The sequence below is a fragment of the Cervus elaphus genome, chromosome 24 (genome assembly GCF_910594005.1).
Source record: "Cervus elaphus chromosome 24, mCerEla1.1, whole genome shotgun sequence".
Lineage (NCBI taxonomy): Eukaryota > Metazoa > Chordata > Mammalia > Artiodactyla > Cervidae > Cervus > Cervus elaphus.
Window position 1 is genome coordinate 50514235 of NC_057838.1, and position 20696 is coordinate 50534930.

The window sequence follows — 20696 nt, forward strand, 5'->3', positions numbered from 1 at the left end:
GCAACCCAAATGCCCATTAATAGAGGACCAGTTTAAGATGTGCCCCCCTTCACAAACGCACAATGGAATATTACTCAGTCATATAAAAGAATGAAATACTGCCATTTGCAACAACATAGATGGACCTAGAGAATATCATACTAAATGAAGTAAGTCACAGAGAAAATGACAAACATTATATGATATGACTTATATGTGGAATATAAAAAATAATACAAATGAATATATATACAAAGCAGAAGTAGACTTATAGACATAGAAGACAAACTTAGGGTTACCAAAGAGGAAAGTGGGGTAGGAGAAGGATAAATTTGAGTATGGGATTAACAAACTACTGTACATAAAACAGGCAAGTAACAGGACTTACTATGTAACACAGAGAACAATACTGGACCTCTTGTAATAATCTATAATGGAAAATAATCTGACAAATATATATATACCTGAAGCACTTTACTGTGCATCTGAAACTAGCACAATATTGTAAATCAACTATGAACTCCAATAAGAAATCAACTATCTTCCATTTTTTAGAAGTCATGCAAATAAAACAGTCTTTTTGATAGAACCTCCAAGAAGCACTTCAACAAAACTGATGCTAGGGGAGATTATATGCAGTGTCATATTTCAAACTATAGAAGCCAACAGTCTTGGAAAGTGAAGGTTGGGGTAGTCTCCAATGGCCAAAGTATCACCATCTGACAGCCACTGTTACAGAATGAAACACATCCTAGATAGTAGACTAAAAATTATCACGTTCCCTGACTGATCATGAATATAAGGCAGGGACCCATCTTAATGTGCTGGTCCCTGTCCCTCTGGCCTCCTAGGCCAGGACTGAGGGTGCCGCTGTTTTGTTTGGGTGACAAATCACGGTTGGGTTTTTGCCTGATATTTACAGTTGACCTTGAGGGGAGCCACACAAGCCATGCTGACTGCTGACCAACCAAGCCAACCAACGTGCTTCTGTTACCTACACCACATTCAAATCACAGAAGCCAGTGTCAGAGCTCACTGGCTGCAGGGCTGGCTTGAATGCCCAAGGAAACCCACAAAAGAGGCTCATATTTACTCAGGAAGACATCCACATCATGGAAATCCACATCATACAAGTCAACAGTAAGCGCTCAGCACTCTATTTTAGGGTGAACCTGCTCTGCTTTTCATGGCTGGCAGGTCCCCACCCTGTACAAGAGAAGAGTCTTTGGAGAAAAGGAAGGATGAATGACTAGGAAGGCTATTTTTTTCCTGACAGAAGCAGACATGGAGTTCTGCCTACTTGTCTTCTCTGAATTGGCCATTTGCCTGTCTGAAATGAACATTCTGTGCTAACTTCAGAAAGAATGTTGGCAGGCTCAAGGTGGGAAGGGCTGAAACGGTCATACTTGGATGGCTAACACTTTCCTGTCTGAGGACTGACACAGCAGTGACCTCCACTCAGCTCACCAGCGAGGAACCAGGGTGGCCACAAGAAAATGAGGTGCTTCCTCCCTTGGGAAACAGGAAAGGATATATGAAGCTGTGCTTGATGCAAGTGAAGCATTATCTAAAGACGGCTTGGAGGCAAGAAACGGGGGAGCCAGTATGACTAATTTATTTCTTCACTATTCTCTTGAAACAATAGTATCTACAGAGAGGCCATATACTGAAAATCGCAGGAAAAAAAAAAACTCTTCCATTATTTCTCTTTGAGAGTATGAGTAGCAGAGTAGAAGCATAAAAAGATGTTAACAAAGCACGTTTTAAGATACCCAGTTCCCAAATGTCAAAATGCTTCTCATTGACAAATACTTGACAAGACATCCAAGCCTAAAACTCTGTCTTTTGTTTAAGCTTCACCAAACTGCAATAAAACCCAGTATGTGTTAAAGGTCTATTTCACCTCAGCCAAACAATTACCTCTCTCTGTCTCCCCCTCACACGGTACCCTCCAAAGAAAACAAAACAAAAAAAGCCAAACTTGAATTTTCTAACCTCATTATCCCAAGCCTTTGTATCTTTGAAGACAAAAGCATTTATCTTGATAGACAAAAAGGGTCCCATTTCAAAGCTCTGTCCCCCGCCCCGAACCTTGAGGATATAAATATTTGGACTGCAGTTTTCTTACATTTTAATAAAACAATGCTGGCCTCACCATGAGGAAGAAAATTTGTTTTACATTTCATTATCTCCTTAAAGCCAGCAGATCCTGTTCAGCAACCAAATTGCTAGTCCTTCTTTTTTCATCACAATGGAATTAAAAGGAAAAAAAGAAAACTCTGAAAGTAAAATGTCTGCCAACTGTAGTAAGGCCAAATTAATCTGTTTCCTCTGGTCCCACAGCACCTACTTTTTCTAGTGGGCTCTCTCTCCTTCACATAGGTCCTTCTAGATAATCTGTTCCATTCCCACCTCCCTCCCCGCCCAGAATGGCAACAAACACTGATGTCTCCGGACACAACCAGCCCCTCTGCTGATTTATTAAGAAATGGACACAAGACCAAGGCCATCCAACTTGTTGTTGGCTAACTTCTACTCAGATCTATCTTCCTGAATACTTGATACAAGATCCAGACCACTAACAGCTGGCAGCTGGGTGGTGCTGCAGAAGACTCCTCAGAGTTGCTTGGACAGCAGGAAATCAAACCAGTCAATCCTAAAGGAAATCAACTCTGAATGTTCATTGAAAGGGCTGATGCTGACGCTGAAGCTCCAATACTTCGGCAGTTGATGTGAACAGTCAACTCATTGGAAAAGACCCTGATGCTGACAAAGACTGAGGGTAAGAGGAGGAGGGGGCGACAGGATGAAATGGTTGGATGGCATCACCGACTCAATGGACATGAGGTTAAGCAAACTCTGGAAGATTGTGAAGGACAGGGAAGCCTGGTGTGTTGTTGTTCATGGGGTTGCAAAGAGTTGGGCACAACTTAGCAAAAGAACAACAAACCTTATTAGGCTTCAATCCCCTCCGAAGAAGACCACACTCAAACAGAGAGAGAGAGAGATGGTACCAGAGTTTTGCAAAAGGACAGAATCACAAAGCTGTGGCAGAAACTCTTAAGATGTAAGAGCTGGCCCCTAAAAGACAGAGAGTAAAACTTGTGCCTCACTTGCTCGTAACAGTCCTGGTCATGATGTCTTCATCTCAGGATGTCCCTACCTCTGGTTTCGTTCAAATACTCCCTCTTCTGAAGCTATTTTAAGTGAGTTTCTGTTTCTGACACCCCAAACAGCCCTGACCAGGGCACAATCCAATCCTATTTCTCCCACTCCGTTTACTGTATTCTCTGCCCTTGTTATGAAAATCTTTGGACTATTTCCCACGTCAGCCAGGTTCTTAATCTTGTTGCCTGTGTCTTCTTCCATTATATTAATTTATCATGTAATTTCAAAACTTCCCCCTTCCTCTACATTAGCTTTATTCTTTTTTTTTTAATGTTTTTTTAAAATTTTTTATTTTTTTCCATTTATTTTTATTAGTTGGAGGCTAATTACTTTATAATATTGTAGTGGTTTTTGTCATACATTGACATGAATCAGCCACGGATTAGCTGTATTCTTAGCTGACCAACTTTAAGGATGCATTTTGTATGGATGTCTCTGATAAGAATGTTCCATTTTTCAAACAGTCCTGGGTCAACAGCTCAAATCCACCGTCATACAAATCCGACCAATCGTTCTTGGTTCTATTTTATGAAATTATGGAGGAGAAATCTACTCTTCTTTTACTGCAATACACATTGCATTTTTCATCAAAAATCATATTTCCCCCTTCCATCTATTAATCCTCATGGGGTGAGGTGATAGCAAGTCCTCTCACCCCCTGGTGGATCCTCTTTATCTGATATTTCCCCCCAATCTCATCCCCATTTCACCAAATTCCTACCCACAGTAAAGAGCTCAGCCTAAGCCCACCTTCCTATTGACATCTGCCAGGCCACACTCAGAGAGACACAGTTCAATGTAGGGGTTGGCAACACAGGTTTGCAATTAGACAAACTCAGGCTTGGTTTTCTGGCTTCAACCTTCACTGACTATGAATCCTTGGGCATGTTACCCAACCTCTCCACATCATGATGTTTTCCTTATTTGTACAACCTGTGTGCAATATACCTAACTCTCAATACTGTTTTGCAACTAAGTTGATTGCATGTAAAATGCCTATCACACAGAAAGAGCTCCATCGGTGGCATTTTATTTTCTTTCATTTCTTCATGTATACCAACTTCTCTTTTCTGAACTTTGGGGAGGTTTAGTAGCTCAGCGCATGAGCTTGGGGGTCAGACATCCTGGCCTCGCAGCTGGCTGTGTGACCTTGGCAGATCAGATCACTTCTGTTGTGTCTCTTCCATAAAATGAAGGTACGAACAGCACGTACCTCATAAGACTGCTCATGAAGACTAAATGAGTTCACGCATATAAAGAGCTCAACAGTTGCTGGCATAAGGTCTCATCTTCACAGAGGGTGGCTTTTATCTGCTCAAGACTGAATACTTACAAGGTATCAGATTTCATGCCTGCAATTCTCTTCAACTAAGTTCATTTGTGGCTGAGCAAGCATGTCTTAAATTTTACAACTCTTGGGTGCAAAAATATGTTTCTTGGAAAGAATGTAAAGAACCAGTGAGAAGCAAAGAATACCAAAAAACAAAATTGTTATCCTGGTTATATTCTAGCAATGTCATTGGGTTAAGTCAACATAAAACAAGTTAAGTATGGAAGCCCTCTGGGGGCTAAATAGCTACCTGATGGTAAGAGATGGGGACGGGCCTCCGGAACACTATCCACTCCACAATTTCGCTACACGGTGGGGTCGTCAGAGAACCTGTGTACCGGTAATAGCTGCCAAGGGATGCAGGCAGGAGGTCCCGGAGGATGAAAGGATCCAGAAAGGTCTCTTTCTCTGTTAAGGGAGAAAAGGGAAAAGAAAAGCACAGTGGTTAAGTCCTTCTAGGCGGCAGACACACAGTCAAAACCCTCGGCACGCGGGTGCCCCGTCACAAGACGTGAGCGTGTTTACATCCCGAGAAGCACAAGCATTTGGTGGTGGGAGCCGCGGAAAACACAGCAGCGTCTCCCAGGGTGTGTTCCGAGACTTCGCACGGCGCTGCATTTCATGAAAAACAGGTTCCATGGTGAACAGCAGTGGGCAACACTGCAACCCCTCTCTCTTTCCCCAGGAAACAGACAAAACATTAGCACAGTTGAGTCATTGAGTCCTGCAGGAAAGAAACAGACGTGGTTTTGTTTACCTCATTCCTTTCCAATTTTTTTCAGCTTTCATAAATTTTAATTGATCCACTGTATTTTAAATATTATTTCAATATTTAATCACAGTTAAAATGATTAATGAGATATTTTATATTTTTTTAACTAAGGCTTTCTATTTAACTTTTTATTTTATATTGGGGGTGCAGCTGATTAATAGCGTTATGACAGTTTCAGGTGAATAGCAAAGGGGCTCAGCCATACATACACATGTATCCTTTCTCCCCCAAATGCCCCTCCCATCCAGGTTGCCACGTAACATTGAGCAGAGTTCCCTGTGCTATACAGTAGGTCCTTGTTGGTTACCCATTTTAAATATAGCAGAGTTGTGCTAAGTCCATTTTTCATATTGGCTCTAATGTTTAAACATTATTTATTGAAATATAGTTGACTTACAATGTTGTGTTAGTTTTAGGTGTATAGCAAAGTGATTCAGCTATACCCACCCTTGTTGCATCATAGACCCCTTTTCCATCTAATACTTATGAACTAACAATCAGATGAACAAACTCTGGGACACCCATGTGATGAAGTAGGAAAAGGAAACTAAGGCAACAGTAAACTATATTTTCCAAAGTTGGTAATGGTTTCATTATGGCTTCATCCAAGGCTTACTCAAATCAAAGTGAAACCAAACCAAGGCATGGGCCCTGAAGTTATAAAATGATGGCCCAGAAAATAGGCTTCTTCTTTTTATAAAAGTGGAGGGTTCTTCTCTTAGGTAGTGGAAATGCCATTTAAGCTGAGACCCAAGACTGATATTGCACAATAACTCTGTGAGGAAAACAGGGAGAGAAGAGCTCAGTTCCTATGTAGCAGAGCTGGGCTATGAGCCCAGGCACCTTGACACCAGAGCTTGCACAATTCTGACTCAGCTAAAGAAGCTAAAGTTAACTAGGTGAATACTGAACAGGAAAAGAAGAGCATTTTAAGCTGCATGAACAGCATGTGCAAAGGCCCTGAGGCAGGAAGGAACAGCACAAGAGATTAGGGGACTATATTATAACTCTCCCCATTAGACATGGTAGATCACCTAGCTTCTCTCATAAGTCAGAGAGGGTTGTGACCTCTACCTGGCTATTCAAATGTCCAGTCTGGAATTCTTCCCTCAATCCTTTTAGGGCTATAATAAGGTTACTGTTGTTTAGTCACTAAGTCATATCCGACTCTTCTGTGATCCTATGAACCGTGGCCCACCAGGATCCTTTGTCCATGGGATCTTCCAGGCAAGAATACTGGAGTGGGTTGCCACTTCTTCTCCAGGTGACCTTCCCACCCCAGGGATTGAACCCTCGTCTCCCGTGTCTCCTGCACTGGCAGGCGGATCTTTACCACTGAGCCACCTGGGAAGCCCAGACCTGCCAACAGTTTGCCTTAGCTCCCTGATGGCCTCCTCCACAAGTGCCCCTGGACACTTCTTGGGGACTTCAAGGCTTCAGGTAACTGCACGGACACAACCTGTGACTTACAGGAGTATTCTTTGCAGCCTCACACCTCCTCCCTCCTTTTCCTTTAGAACAACCAATATAAGTATTTGGGCAAATGTGTTATCCTTAGACTCAAGAGGTCTATGTAAATGAGGGTCAAGGCAAAAAACCAACAGAAATCAACTATATTAGAATAATGAAAATTTCCTTTTGGTAGAGAGATTTGTTAAACAAAACCTAGTATTTATTTCACTTTTACAACATACCAAGCACTCTTCTGAGTATATACATGTTGCAGACATTTAAACTGGTTTCCCAGGTAGCGCTAGTGGTAAAGAACCTGCTTTTCAACACAGGAGACGTAAGAGATGGAGGGTTCGATTCCTGGATTGGGAAGATTCTCTGGAGGAGAGCAGGGCAACCCACTTCAGTATTCTTGCCTGGAGAATCACATGGACAAAGGAGCCTTGTAGGTCCATGGAGCTGCACAGAGTTGGACACGATTGAAGTGACTTACCACAGCACACCGCAGACATTTAAGCAGCACTTACTGTATGTGCCAGGCCCTGTTCTAAGAGTTTTGCAAAGACTGATTTATTTAATATTTCAGAAAGTCCTATGAAGCATGACATCATGGGATTACTATTACCATCTCCAATGCACAGTCCTGTCATGTACAACCATGTAGCGGAGTTTGGAATCCAGGCTTTCATTAGCCTGAGGCCATCACCACACCCTTTCCCTTTATAAACCTTTAGAGTATGTACTTTGAATATTCCAATTTTCCAGATGTAGAATTTAAGGCACGGAGGGGTTAAATCAATAAGCCCTGGGTCACCAGTGAAGAGTAAAGCGCGAGCAGTTATTCATGAGGCTCAGAAACTTTGGCAGATTCTGCAAAGGTTTTCAGTTCATTTTTTAAAGGGGAAAATTAAATGTTAGCTAATAAATGCATCATAGGGTGCTGTAATCAAAACGACAAAAGCAATTTCTGCGGGATAGAAGGCCAGAAATAACAGAGTCACCCCTCTACCCGCTGGCAAATCTAGGCTTTAATTTAACCTGGTTACCAGCCACCTAATGATAGGGGAAATCTCTGTTAGCGTGCTTGGCCGGGACTGGCTTGGCTGGGAAGAAGAACCCTTTTGGCCTCTGCTTGCTGCTTCTGGACTTCCTGGGCTGTGCAAATAGTCAACACAAAGCCTCAGGCAACACAGGGGGTGCAGGGTCTGGCATCAAAAACTGCCACCTTCATTTCTCTAAAGGTCGTACACAAACCTGGCATCACACCGCAGCACACCAACCTGCCTGAGGATCAAGGGCTCTAGACTGAAGGACAGGAAAATCTTCCGAGTTTTCCCCGAGGGGCCTGACCTAATATTAGGGTTGCAGCTAAGCACGCCGTATGCAGACAGGTAGTGACAGGACAATCCCTGTAAGCCCGGGGCAGCAGAGCCCCCATCGAAGGCACCCACCTCTGGGAAGAGGCTGCGGCTTTAAAGAATACAGACAGATAAGCCAGAAAAACCGGCCCCGCCAATCAGAGGTGGGTGAATTTCAAAAGGTGAATTTCACAGTTTCAAGGGAATCTGGACTCTCATATACATTCCTATACGGGCTCTTGAATTCGGCAAGGACTAATGGGAACTGTAGGCAGGACCACTGCTACAAATACAGCAGTGTTTCTCTGTCCTAAATCAACCGAAGGGCTTTAGACACAGGTTCCAATCTAACTGGTTAGAAGAGAACCTACCCTACGGCTCAGGGAACTCAGTGCTCTGCAGTGACCTAAACAGGAGGGAAATCCAAAAAAGAGGGGAGGTAGGCATACACATAGCCGATTCACTTTGCTGTAGAACAAAAACTAACAACATTGCAAAGCACCTAAAAATTAATTAAAAAAAAAAAAAAAAAAGGTGCAGTAAGATGATTGGTGGGGCAGGTAGACCTAGTGATGGACAAAAAAGGGAGGGGCTTCCGTACTTACTGTTACCACCACTGTCGCTACTGTTAGAGCCCCCTGGGTCACTGGCTTCGGGAACCCAAGAACCCTTTCTTCAAACCCCATCTTACACAGGAGCCAGGCAAGTCAAACAGCCAGAGTGCAGCCTCCAAGGCTGAAGCTGAGCTGGAAACCCCAGGGACACTTGGAAGACCACCCGTTTAGTCCAATTCTTTCATTTTACAGCTGGGCAAATAGGAAACCAAAGGGGAATAATGAACCCAAGGTCAAAAACTTAAGGAGAATACAGAGGTTGGGACTGGATTCTTTCTTCAAGGATACCACTGAGAATCAGAAACAGTTAAGTCAGTGAGCAGGAAATGTCACGGAACGCTGAAAACTTCATCGGCATCTTCACTTCTCCATTCCTACAGAAACTGGTGAAACGAGCAGATTCTCATTCTACTGGGTTCAGATCCCAACTCTTCCATCTGTGAACTGTGTGATCTTAGTTACTAAACCTTCCCAGGCTGTTGTGAAGATTAAATAAATCAGTATGAGAATGGAGTTCAGAAAGAGCTGGAAACAGAGTAAACATCTCATAAATGACAGATAGGATTCTCACTCTAATTCTTACTACTATTATTATTCCTCTAAACTACTAAGCCTATACTTTGCCATGTACTTCCTTGAATGTTTCTGCATGTGTTTTCCTTTTTTTTTTTTTAAACAGAATTACTAGTGCCTTAAAGGCACAGCATGTCTGATATAGTCTCCATTGGTCTGAGCACTGTAAGTGACAGTTTTCTTTGCCAAAGCTCTAGCATGAGCTTCAGAATCAACTGATATTCAATAGCTGTGTGGCCTTAGGAAAACTTCTTAACCTCTCTGAGCTACTTCCCCTATCTGTAAAATGGGAAAACTGAGGCTATTTACCCCTCAGGAGTGACAATTAATCAGACTAACAAACATGACGTTCTTATTAACACAGTGGCTTGCAGCCGAGATTAGTTTGTGTTTTAAGCCAGGGACTAGCAAATGTTTCCGAGACGGTGCCAGACAGTAATATTTTAGGTTTTGCAGGCCAAGAGGCAAAACCAAAGATGGTACATAGGTAGCTATATAACAAACACATTTCCACGACTTTATTAACGATGTTCAAAATGCTAGTAACAACTGAGGACGGTTAAAAAAATATACATCTGCTTAGGGGAAGAATGGAATTCTTTAGGACGGGGGAGAAGGCAGGAATAAGATTTTGCTTAATTAAGGTTCACATATGAGAACCTATTCTTAGCTCAGGAGCCATACAAAAACAGTGACACCGGTTTGGTCATTGGGTCGCATTGTGCGCACTCCCGATTTTAAGCGAAGTATTGGAGGGTGGAGCGGAGGTAATGCTAGAAAGCCATCCTAGAGCCACAGCAAGAAGTGGGGGTGGGCCACGCTACATGTTCAGGGGCCTTCATCATTAATGAGAGTTTCTTCTATGAACATACATTACAGAATTAACTCCCAAGTTGTTTTCTTTTTCCCTTGAGTTTTCTAAGTTCAACTCAAACATTAATTATTACTGCTATTTCTGAAAATTCCGTTTTTTGCTCAGTCCCATAGGAGCGCAAGATGGGCAAGATGGGGCACTCATAATGCTTAATTGTTAGAAATAACTTTAGAAATGGTACCCAGTATTTCTAGCACTGCCCACAAAGCCCTCCAAAGCCACAAGGCACTTAACTGGCTGGACCCAAGACCGAGAGTTCCTGAGTATAGCCATTGGAAATAAAGAACGCACTTTTCATCTAAAAATTTACACTCCCTAAGAAAATCTTTATAAATGTACATCTTGTAAATGGAGGAACTGCTAGAGCCAGGCCTCTGGAATTGAAACCTAATGAGTCTACCTAAAGGCCTGACCTAAGACAAGTTACTTTAATCTTTCTGCAACTGTTTCCTCATCTGTAAAATGGGATTATAATAGTGACTCATCTGAAGGCTTATCTTATCAGGAGAGTATTACATGAATCAGCATTAGTTAAGAGCTTAGGAAAGCACAGAATAAGCACAGATAAGTACTTGTTAAAATGAATCCTATTATAAAAGGGCAGTGTGACTCTAAAGCCATCCAGATCAGGACACTCTGCCTCCAACTTTTATCCTAATTAGTAATTTGAATTTGAAACATTGCTGTCCCAGACACTTAACTAGTTGAGAAAAATATTTGAAACACTCTGCTTATCCCACCATTCATTCCATTATACCATAATAAGCAGGTACTGTGCATTACTAGATAAAAGAATTGAAAAGGAATGAATCTCATATTCCACTTTCAAGGATCCCAGTGCTGTATGCAGACAATATTATATTTTAATAATTAATTGTTCATCAAAGAAAAAGATGAGGAACAGGGATGCTAAATTCAAAGTTATTCAAATTGCAAAAATGAATAATGTATGACTTTTTTATTAAATACACACTGTATTAAGTAGTCTACATTTCACCCAACTCTGTCTTTCATTTTTAAGCATTTTGAACGACAATATGAATAATCAGTTAGGGGAGGTTTATTTAGAAAAAGAAATACCTTATTTGAATGCAAACGGAGTATATCCGGAGATGATTAAATTTTTCTTATCAATTAGAAAATTTTGTATGAGGGCTTTAAAGTCATGGTCAACCATTAAATGCAGAGAGGCCCAGTTATCCTTGCAGTTTCCTTTCAACATTAAATTATATCTGGCTCAATTCTGTTCAATTTCTTATTTCTGATAGCAGTGCCAGTAGGCAATCTTTAATTAAAGAAAATTTGAAAGATTCAAACATGCATAATTGGATTAAAAATGTGATCATTAAAACATTAGACGATAATCATCTGATTGATTGCGTTTTTCAGTGTGTTAATAACCTAATATTTTCAATGCTTTGGTTATATAGGAAAAAAGAAAGCCTTTATAAAATATGATGAACAATCAACACAGGGAGCAGACCTATGCACTAATCAAGACCTACGGAATTATACTGAAAACATACGCACACACCGCAATGAACAGAGCGTCGCATTGTAAAAAAGAGTACGGACAGAATGTGATGGTGTCAAAGGGAGGAAAACCCTCAAAACAAGAACTCAACCTATTTGAGGGACGTATATGAATAAACTAAGAAGATAAAGCCCAAACTTCGATATTTAGCCTAAGGACTGGTTTCTTCAGTGTTTCCCAAAACTTTTTATAAGGAAAAGCGATTTATTTTTCCCTAAAAGCTCAAAATCACTGGGGTAGGACTGGTCTTCTGCTTCATACAAGGAAAGGCACAGAGAGAATGACATTGGACAAAAACTGGGGATTGGGTGATGCTAAATGTGAGAGGACTGCTGCTCAAAATCAATGTGCATGCAAATCACCTGGGACGCCTATTATATTGTAGAAGCCTGTAGATTCTGAGCCAGTAGGCTTGGGAATGGGGACTGAGATTCTGCATATTTAATAATGCTAATCACAGCTGAGAAGTCAGTTTTTAAGAGGGCTGTGTCAGTGGGCTCCTCTGCCTTCTGCAGCCTCATCCTCTGCTACTTTCTGACCCTTAGGCTGAGCCACATGGACCTCTGGTTACTCCATGATCACACCACCCCAGGGCCTTTGCACTGCCTCTCCACACAGCCTAAAACATTTTTTTTTCCCACTGCTCTATTCATGGCTGGCTTTGAGACCAAATTCAGCTGCCAACAACTTACTTATATTTGAATGACACATTTCTCAATCAGGTGACTCTCTCTGACTATTGTTCTGAAAATGGGGTTTTAAGCACAGACCCCTTGAGATGGAAGCCTCTGATTGAAAAACCTGAAGATGGAAACGAACCATGTGGCTACCTGGGGAGGACATTCTGGGCAGAGAGAAAGGCCACTGCAAAGGGGTTCTGCATGGTGTGTGGTGAAGTGAAGCAGAGGAAAAGGAAGACTGGAAGAAAAGTTCAAGAGCCCGAATCCGACAACTCAAGGAGGGGGTAAAAAAAAAAAAAAACCAGCTGCTGGTTAAGGATAATCTGGAATTTGGCTAAAAATTGTGAAGAGGCCAAAACACTCAACTGAAGTCAGCAGCTCTGGGTAAAGCCTGGACTAGGCACGTGTGGACTGTGTGATCTGGGAGCGGTGATGGGTCAGACAAGCTGGTGACAGAAGGGCCTGCCGAACAGGAACAAGAAATGGGAACTCATAATGGGGAGAAAGGGCCTGAGGGCCAGAACGCCAGGATTTCAGGAGCTTGGCACCCAGAAGCCCCCACGGAGGTTAGAGAGCATTACATTATAATTATGATGGTGGCAGAGGGACTCAAGGAACTCATTTCATGATCTAAGAAATGAAGCTTGCTCCATCTGACTGGATGGTGACTATCAGACATGTCATCTCTCATCTATAAGGAGGATGGAAAAAAAAAAATTAGGATAAAATGGCAAAGATGGGGCAACCAAGTGAAGCTGGACCATTTTCAAGGTGTAGCTTCAGCAAGGCTTCATGTCGTGATTTTAAGGAACAAGTACTACGTTGAGGTTACAACAAGGGGATCCCTGAGGGGTCACCAAGAACCACAGAGAACTGCGGGGTTCTCCAGAGTTTCAAAGGATGCTGGTTCTATTTCATGTACAAATAAAGAAAATGAGGTCCAGAGAGAGAAGGTGAGTGACCCAAGATCACACAGGGAAGTGTGAGGGAGTCTGGGTATCCCTTTCTACTACCTGATTCCATGTCTCTGGGCACTTTGCCTGCAGCAGATACAAACATGATCAGGTGAAGAAACCTCTCTGAAGACTGAAGAACTCATTTAACCTCGTAGACACAAATCTACTCCTGGCACTGCCTAGCTCAGAATCCTCCAGTGGCTTCTCATTTCATTTACAGTAAAATCCAAGCTTCACACCACGCCATGAGGCCCTCTAGGACCTAACTCTGCAGCCCAACATCTCTCCACCCTCTCCCTTGTTGACCATCACCTTCCTCCTCACCTTTCCGTTATCTTTTCCTTCCTGTGTTTATTTACTGTTGGTCTCTTCTCAAGAGTGGGATAGTTCCACAAGAGAAAAATACCTCATCTTTTTTGGGTACCCTGTACATCCAGCAACTAAAACACTGCCCAGAACAGAGCAGATGCCCAATCACGGTGAAAAGAGAATGAAGGACCAAACACAGCCGCTGGTGTATTTTAAACAACCAATAAATCCTAGATTTCTTCATATTCGTGTCCCCATCAATCGTAAGATGAATCATAACCTCAAAAGTCATTAATAAAGGCAACAAGTTGCTAATTAAACAATGGTCATAGCTATACAATCTGTGTAATTGGTTAACAGTAGCTTTTTTTTTTTTTTTTTAAAGCAAACTGGAACCTCTATTACACCAAGACTGTGATTTCTTATCGTATCCCCAGGGCCCAGGACTGTACCTGAGAGAAAAGGTCCATTACCCATGGTTGAAAACATTGATCAAACCAAGTCACTAAGGAGCTCCAATTCAGAAGCAGGGGAAACTGTGCCCCGAAGCCGAATCCTGTCTAGTACCTGCTTTTGTAAATAAAGTTTTACTGGAACACAGCCATGCCATTGTCTCTGGCTGCTCTCAGGCCAAAACTGGGCAGCCGAGTTGTTGCAGCACACAATGGATGGCCGGCAGAGCCTAAACAATTTTGCCATCAGTCCTTTCACTGAGGAAGTTTGCTGACACTTGCTCCTGTGTGAAGGGCAGAGTGTTTAGAAGGGATGGGGACAAGCGATCCTGTTCAAGCATAAATGGAGCAGACTACATGTTGACACAGGCTTGTGGAGCCTCTGAAACAGTCTCTGTCAGCGGGCGGAGACTTTAACACACGCCCCTCGGCCTTCACCACAGGCATGGCCTGAGAAAATCTGAGATGCTCCCATGATGGCATCTCACTGCAGGGTCTGAGCAAGCGCGGCTTGCACAGGAGGGTGTTCACCTGATAATCAGACTCCTGAATTCAAGGACCTAGGGTGGCCCTCCAAGGTTAACAGCCACTTTACCCAGGTTCAAAGACATCTAACCTCCTTGAGTTTATTGGCAGCTTCAGATGGCCAAATGTGATATTTGGATTTAAGGATTGGTGTTTGAGTGAAGCACATGCTGACATTAACATTTCCAAAGGGAAACTACACAAAGAGCTCAGAGTCCCAGCAACAATTAAAATGAACATGACATTGAGATCATATAGTTATATAGTAACAAAGACCCAATGTTACCAGTTAACAGTTTCACTGGCTGCCTCTCTCCCTGACATGGATCTGGTGGCCATAACTGACATGGTGTGTATGTTCTTTTAGACACTCAGTCAATGACCTAATTCACAGAGGAGAAACCTAGGCAGAAACCCAGAGTTAAGTGATTTTGACAATAATTAGGAAGACAGTCGAGGATGGAAATGAAAATTGGTCCAGCAGAATGAATCTGAGTCTAATACAAATGGGTTCAAATCACTGTTCCACTGCCATGAGCTGGGACAAATGAGACAGCTCTATGAGGCTCAGTTTACCCATCTGTACCATGGATTCAGAATTCATATCTCCCTGGGTTACTGTCGAGATTAAATGACACTCTATGTTTAAAACATCAAGGCAGAGCTCAGCACACAGCAAGAGGTTAACAGATAAAAGGTTCCCATTTCTTTCAGCCTCTTTCTGGCCCCTGGTCCACTCCCCTATGCCCTGACCTCAAAGGGACCGGCTATCCCAAATCAACTTTGTGACCATATTCTCCATCACTTAATTTTATTTTTGCAAGACCCAACTAAGTCAAGCAACACACATTCTATTTCAATAGCCAGGTGGTGATGGGGCAGAACTCAGAGATCCACAATCATTTCCTATCACCTCATGGCCTCTACCATACTCACATCAACAAGTAACAACAGGGACTTCCCTGCTGGCCCAGCGCCTAAGACTCCAGACTCCCAATGCACAGGGCCCAGGTTCCATCCCTGGTCAGGGTACTAGGTCCCACATGCCGCAACTAAGAGTTCAATATCCTGCATGCTGCAATGAAGATCAAAGATCCCAAGTGCTGCAGCTAGGACCCAGTGCAGACAAATTAAAAATAAATTAATTAATTTAAAAAAAAACCCAAGTAACAACAGTAACTTGTCGCTTGGGGCAGGGGAGGGCAGTGATACCCGCTGACGCTGGGTGCTGACCGTGTACCAGGATCAAGTATGTACAGTAAGTCATTGGCTCCGTGAGACAAACCAGTAAGTGGTGTTACTATTACCACTTTACACGGTTAAGAAAATTTAAACACAAAGAGATGAAGTGATTTGTGCAGGTTGTACAACTAGTCAAAAGCAGAACTGAAACTCAAACCCAGAGCGTCTGCCCTTGGCCATGACATGACCCTGCTTCTACTATACCAAAGTGACGTGCACAGACTAGGGTGGCAAAGTCACCCCAGGGAGCTCCAGGCACTTTACCAAGTGCTTCTGCGGGACACAATGGAGACATTTTAAAACTGTCTCTGCTCTCCACACCCCAGTGAAACAACCAGGAAAAGGGCATTTCCCTGGGCTCCCACAATCCTGTTCTTGTGACGACATATTGAGAAGCAAGCCTGGTTAAATGAGAAGGAGCCTCCAAATTCCAATCTAACCTAAAAGGAATCACTTCTGAAGGCCTTTTCTGTCTCAATGATTGTTAACAGCGTTACTAGTGATCAAAGCCCACAGCATCCCATTTCCTGGCTTTGGCTAAGACAAGACATGGAAGTAGCCCACATCTATGGTGGTGGTTCTGACAAACCTAAATCCAGGAAACTGTGGAAATGGCTTAAGTGGGCCTGTTTCTAGAAGATTTTGAGATCAAAGGGGGTTCAGATAAGCATCTGCCCTTCCCGGATCCACAACAGACATAAGCCAATTAGTCCAGAGCAGGGTGCTGCGTATTTATAGCACACTTCAGGAAAGTTCCATGTAATTAGATGCTGGAAACATAAACTTCAAAGGGGAAATTTTGTCGCGTGTTAAGATGTTCAAAACTATCAGTGGCCTGTAAATAATAGAGTACTGGTTTTTCCGTTCAAGAGGGAGAAAATTTGAATGATTTCTTTCTTGAAGGTTAACATTAAAACAGAACCCTCTTTACTTCCACTGAAATATATTTGGATGATGTAGCAATTTGGGCAAAATCTAAACTGAAGCCCATCTCTATAGAGTGTATCAAATGGTAAGTAATGCACATACTACTGCATGAAGCAACACTATTAGTAGACCTAGAATAGCTACCATTTAGACAAGGCAGGGTTGACAATGTTCTTCTGTAAAGAACCAGCGAGTAAGTAAATATTTAACGCTTTGCAGGCCAAAGAGTCTCTCTGTTATAAAACTCTGCCATTATAGTGTAAAAGCAGTCATGAAAGTGTTAGTTCTCAGTTGTGTCAGACTCTTTGTGACCTCATGAACTGTATGTAGCTCACCAGGCTCCTCTGTCTATGGGATTCTCCAGGCAAGGATACTGGAGTGAGTTTCTACTCCCTTCTCCAGGGGATCTTCCAGACCCAGGGATTGAACCTGGGTCTCCTGCATTGCAGGTAGACTCTTTTATTGTCTGAGCCACCAGGGAAGCCTGAGTCATAGACAGTAAGTAAATGAATGGGTGTGGCTGTGTTCCAATAAAACTTTACTTACAAAAACAAGGCAGTGGGCCAAATCTGGCCCACAGATTGTATTTCCTGACCTCTGATTTCAAGGACAGTGGACACATGCCAGGCACCCTTCTCAGTACTTTCCCTGTCTTAAAGCATTTATCATTAATATGAGGCAGATACTTTCATAATCACCATGCCCCCAGGTGAAACCTCAGGGACAAAGAGAACCAACTTCAAAGTGCCAACTATAGTCATGCAAACACATGAGATGACTCTGCAGTCAAATAATAATCTCTTTGACCTTCAACAACAAGAATGGCAAGAACCAAAAAAAAAAAAAAAAAATCCTCACGAGATTAAAATTTTTCCCAAGGCAGAGGATATCTAGTTGATCATTTCGCCCTCAACACCCAAACTAGCACTTATTAAGCATTTGATGGATGGACACTATGATCAAAGGGGTTTAAAGTTCACTTACACAAAACAGGCAAGAACCCCTCAAATCACATCAATTCATCTCTCCTCCATCTCCTTGCTGCTGGATTATAATAATACAGACAGCCATTTCCAACTAGTATACTTTGCTACCAATGCTCCTTGTGCTAGGATGTCTTCTTCCAAAGTCCATGCAAGATATTTTCAGGAGATTCAGCCATTAAGTCTTGGACAGAAAGTTCAGGCTAAGCTCTTTGCTTCAAGGATAATCAAAATGGTGCTGGAGTGATGATGAAAATATGGTCCTCAAGTATCTCTTCACTTGCCCCTTCAACAAGTCTATATGATGGGCTTCAATCAACTAAAAGATGCAAATGGTAACGCTGGCCAAGAACAGAGCAGGAGCTGGCCTGGGAGTAACAAGAGGCAGTCTGAAGTCACGAAGACCTTGGTTCAAGTCACCCAGGTACTGCCTGCTTTCCTTGCCTTTCTAGGTAATGGGGAACGTGAGAGTTGAATCTCAGAAGGCTTCCAGAGGATTTAGTGATGGCTGCAGGGCAAATCACACCCTGACCTGGTGCAGAGCCAGCATGTACCAGCACATTAGCGGTGAGAAGTCTCTGCTTTCAAACCTGTCACCTGCCACCCCATCCCCTTGGTTTCTGATTTCTTTTTTCTGAATTCCACAAGGAACTATGGCTTCCAAAGTCATCACTCAATGATACAACCCCGCGATAGCCACAGTTCTTTCCTGGGTCTTGCAATCAATTTGTAGAGAGAACAAACTACGTGTCAGGGGTATTTATGATAAAAAGCTTGTAAAAACAAAAACGCTGTTTGCTTGCTGTGAGGCCACTTGGTACTTGATATATCCCAGAAGAAAGCACTGTCTGCATCTCTGACTTTCTAATGCTCATCACTGTCTTCTCTGATGGTGAAATTTAACACACATGCAGACAGGAGCACAGACATAAACGTCCTGCTGACCAATAATCCTAAAGTGAACCCTGGACTGACCACCACTCTGAACATGAAGAGACCTGCCACCCCTCCCAGGGTCAGGTCCTCACCATTCTCCTTCCCCACCCCAAAAAGTAACCACCACCCTTTGCTTTTAGATAATCACTATTTGCTTTTCTTATACTTTTACCACCTACACGTGCAGTCCTAAACAACAGAATAGGCCTTCCCTTTCTTTTTTAAAAAAGTTTTATTTTTTTAATTGGTAGAAAATTGCTTTACAATGTTGTGAATGTTGTGTTGGTTTCTGGTTCCCCACCCCTACCTTTTTTTTTTTTTTTTGACATTTGGAGAACATCCTGTGCATTCTTCAGGCTCCTGCATCACTTTACGGTTTTCAGATGTGCCCATGCTGGCGAGAGACGCAAGACTCCATGCGTTTTTCACTGGGGTGAATTGTTTTGTTGTGTGACCACACTTCATTGTATTTATCCAGCTTGCTAACAACAGGCATCAGAGGCACTTCTGGGTTTTGGCAGTCAGGAAAAACAATGAATGCCGCATTCTCATACACAGCTCATGGTGTGCTTTTATCTGAGATTTTCTAGGGGGCATATACAGCAGTGCAACTATTGAATCAATTCGACTAGACACTGCCAAACCATTTCCAGGAGACCTGAGAATTCCTGGCATTCATATCCTTGCCAACACTTGATATGGTCAGGATTTTTAATATTTGACTACCTGGAGCATGGTGCCAGATTATTTTTGATCTTTGTGAATGTAATATCTTTGAGAAATTAACATGTGCTATTCTTTAGTTTGCAAATGGTCAAATGCACGAATCTAAGGGGACAGTATGGTAAATGTTTATATTATACTTATGACATCTAATCATTTCCCAGATCTAGAATACTGTTATTGCCCAGGAGATTTCTTTGGGTCCTTTCTCATTTAATGTATGTATGCCTTTACCCCACTATTCTGCCTCTTATTACCAAGATTAGTTTTGTCTACGTTTGAACTCTACATAAATAGAACCATGCAGCACATGCTCTTTCATTTTTGTGTGAATCAAGTTCATCATTTTACATTGCTGTAGACTATTCCCTCATTATGAATAGACCAAACCTTGTATATCTAGGCTCCTCTTAGAGGACATCTGGGCTGTTTCCACTTGGGGGCCATTATAAACAAAGCTCCTGTGTACAAATGCTTCTGTGGCCATTTCTCTTGGGTACATACCTACATGCGGAATTGCTGGCTCAGAGGGGAAGGCTACAACAGCCTTTAGAAAGGCTGCACCATCTGCAGTCCCCACAGTACCTGTCCTAGAGTGTCAACAGTGCTGTGCTCAGGGATAGATTTTTTTAAACAGTCTATCTGTGGCAGTGGCAGCTGACAAGACAGCCTACCCACCACTTTAGAAGGAATTCAGATTGTTTCAGGACTGGAGTCTCTTCCAGGTTAGTGTCGATCATGGACGCCTCAATCCTCGCAGGTAGGATGTGGAGAACAGAACAAATATGGAGAACACACCAGATCTCACCACTGAATGAAAACCCTTGGCTGGCAGTCACATAGATTTGCAGAATTTATGTCCTCACTTCCCTTTCTGCGAGGTGCCTAGGTTGAGTCTAGCTATTCTTGGACTTCGTCCATAGACCCGGTGAGTGGATGATGAGTATCCCAGAGCAGGAGAGAAGACGAGTAAAAAATACCCTCTAAGTGAGCCCAGTGAATAAACTAGTCAGTTAGGGGAGGCGTTCTGCAAAGAAAGTTTTGATCTCTCATAGACTCAACTTCCGCTGTGCTGAGTTTTAACAAGAAAAGCCTGTAGGAGCCTCATCGTGTGACACCAGTAGAAAGGCATTCTCAGGTGATAATGTATGTGCGCTTTCACTGATAACTTTCTCAGAAGTGTGCGGGAAGGGAAGACAGAGAGAAGAGCCGTCTCGTTGTGCCTGATGGCTGAGGCAATTTCTAACTGTCTTCCTTACGTTTCCTGTGAATGAGGTCGATACCTTCCTGCTCATTAAAGTAGCACATT

The 20696-nt window shown here is 42.6% G+C and overlaps 1 protein-coding gene across 3 annotated transcripts in view; it reads right to left on the reverse strand.

Moving 5' to 3' along the window:
- PTPRG (protein tyrosine phosphatase receptor type G) overlaps window positions 1-20696 on the reverse strand; it is a 747715-nt gene that overhangs the window by 146191 nt on the left and 580828 nt on the right. For all 3 annotated transcript variants that reach the window (XM_043885370.1, XM_043885371.1, XM_043885369.1), the window contains exon 7: window positions 4728-4885. In XM_043885370.1, coding sequence (XP_043741305.1) covers window positions 4728-4885 — 158 coding nt within the window. The remainder of the gene's footprint in view (window positions 1-4727; window positions 4886-20696) is intronic.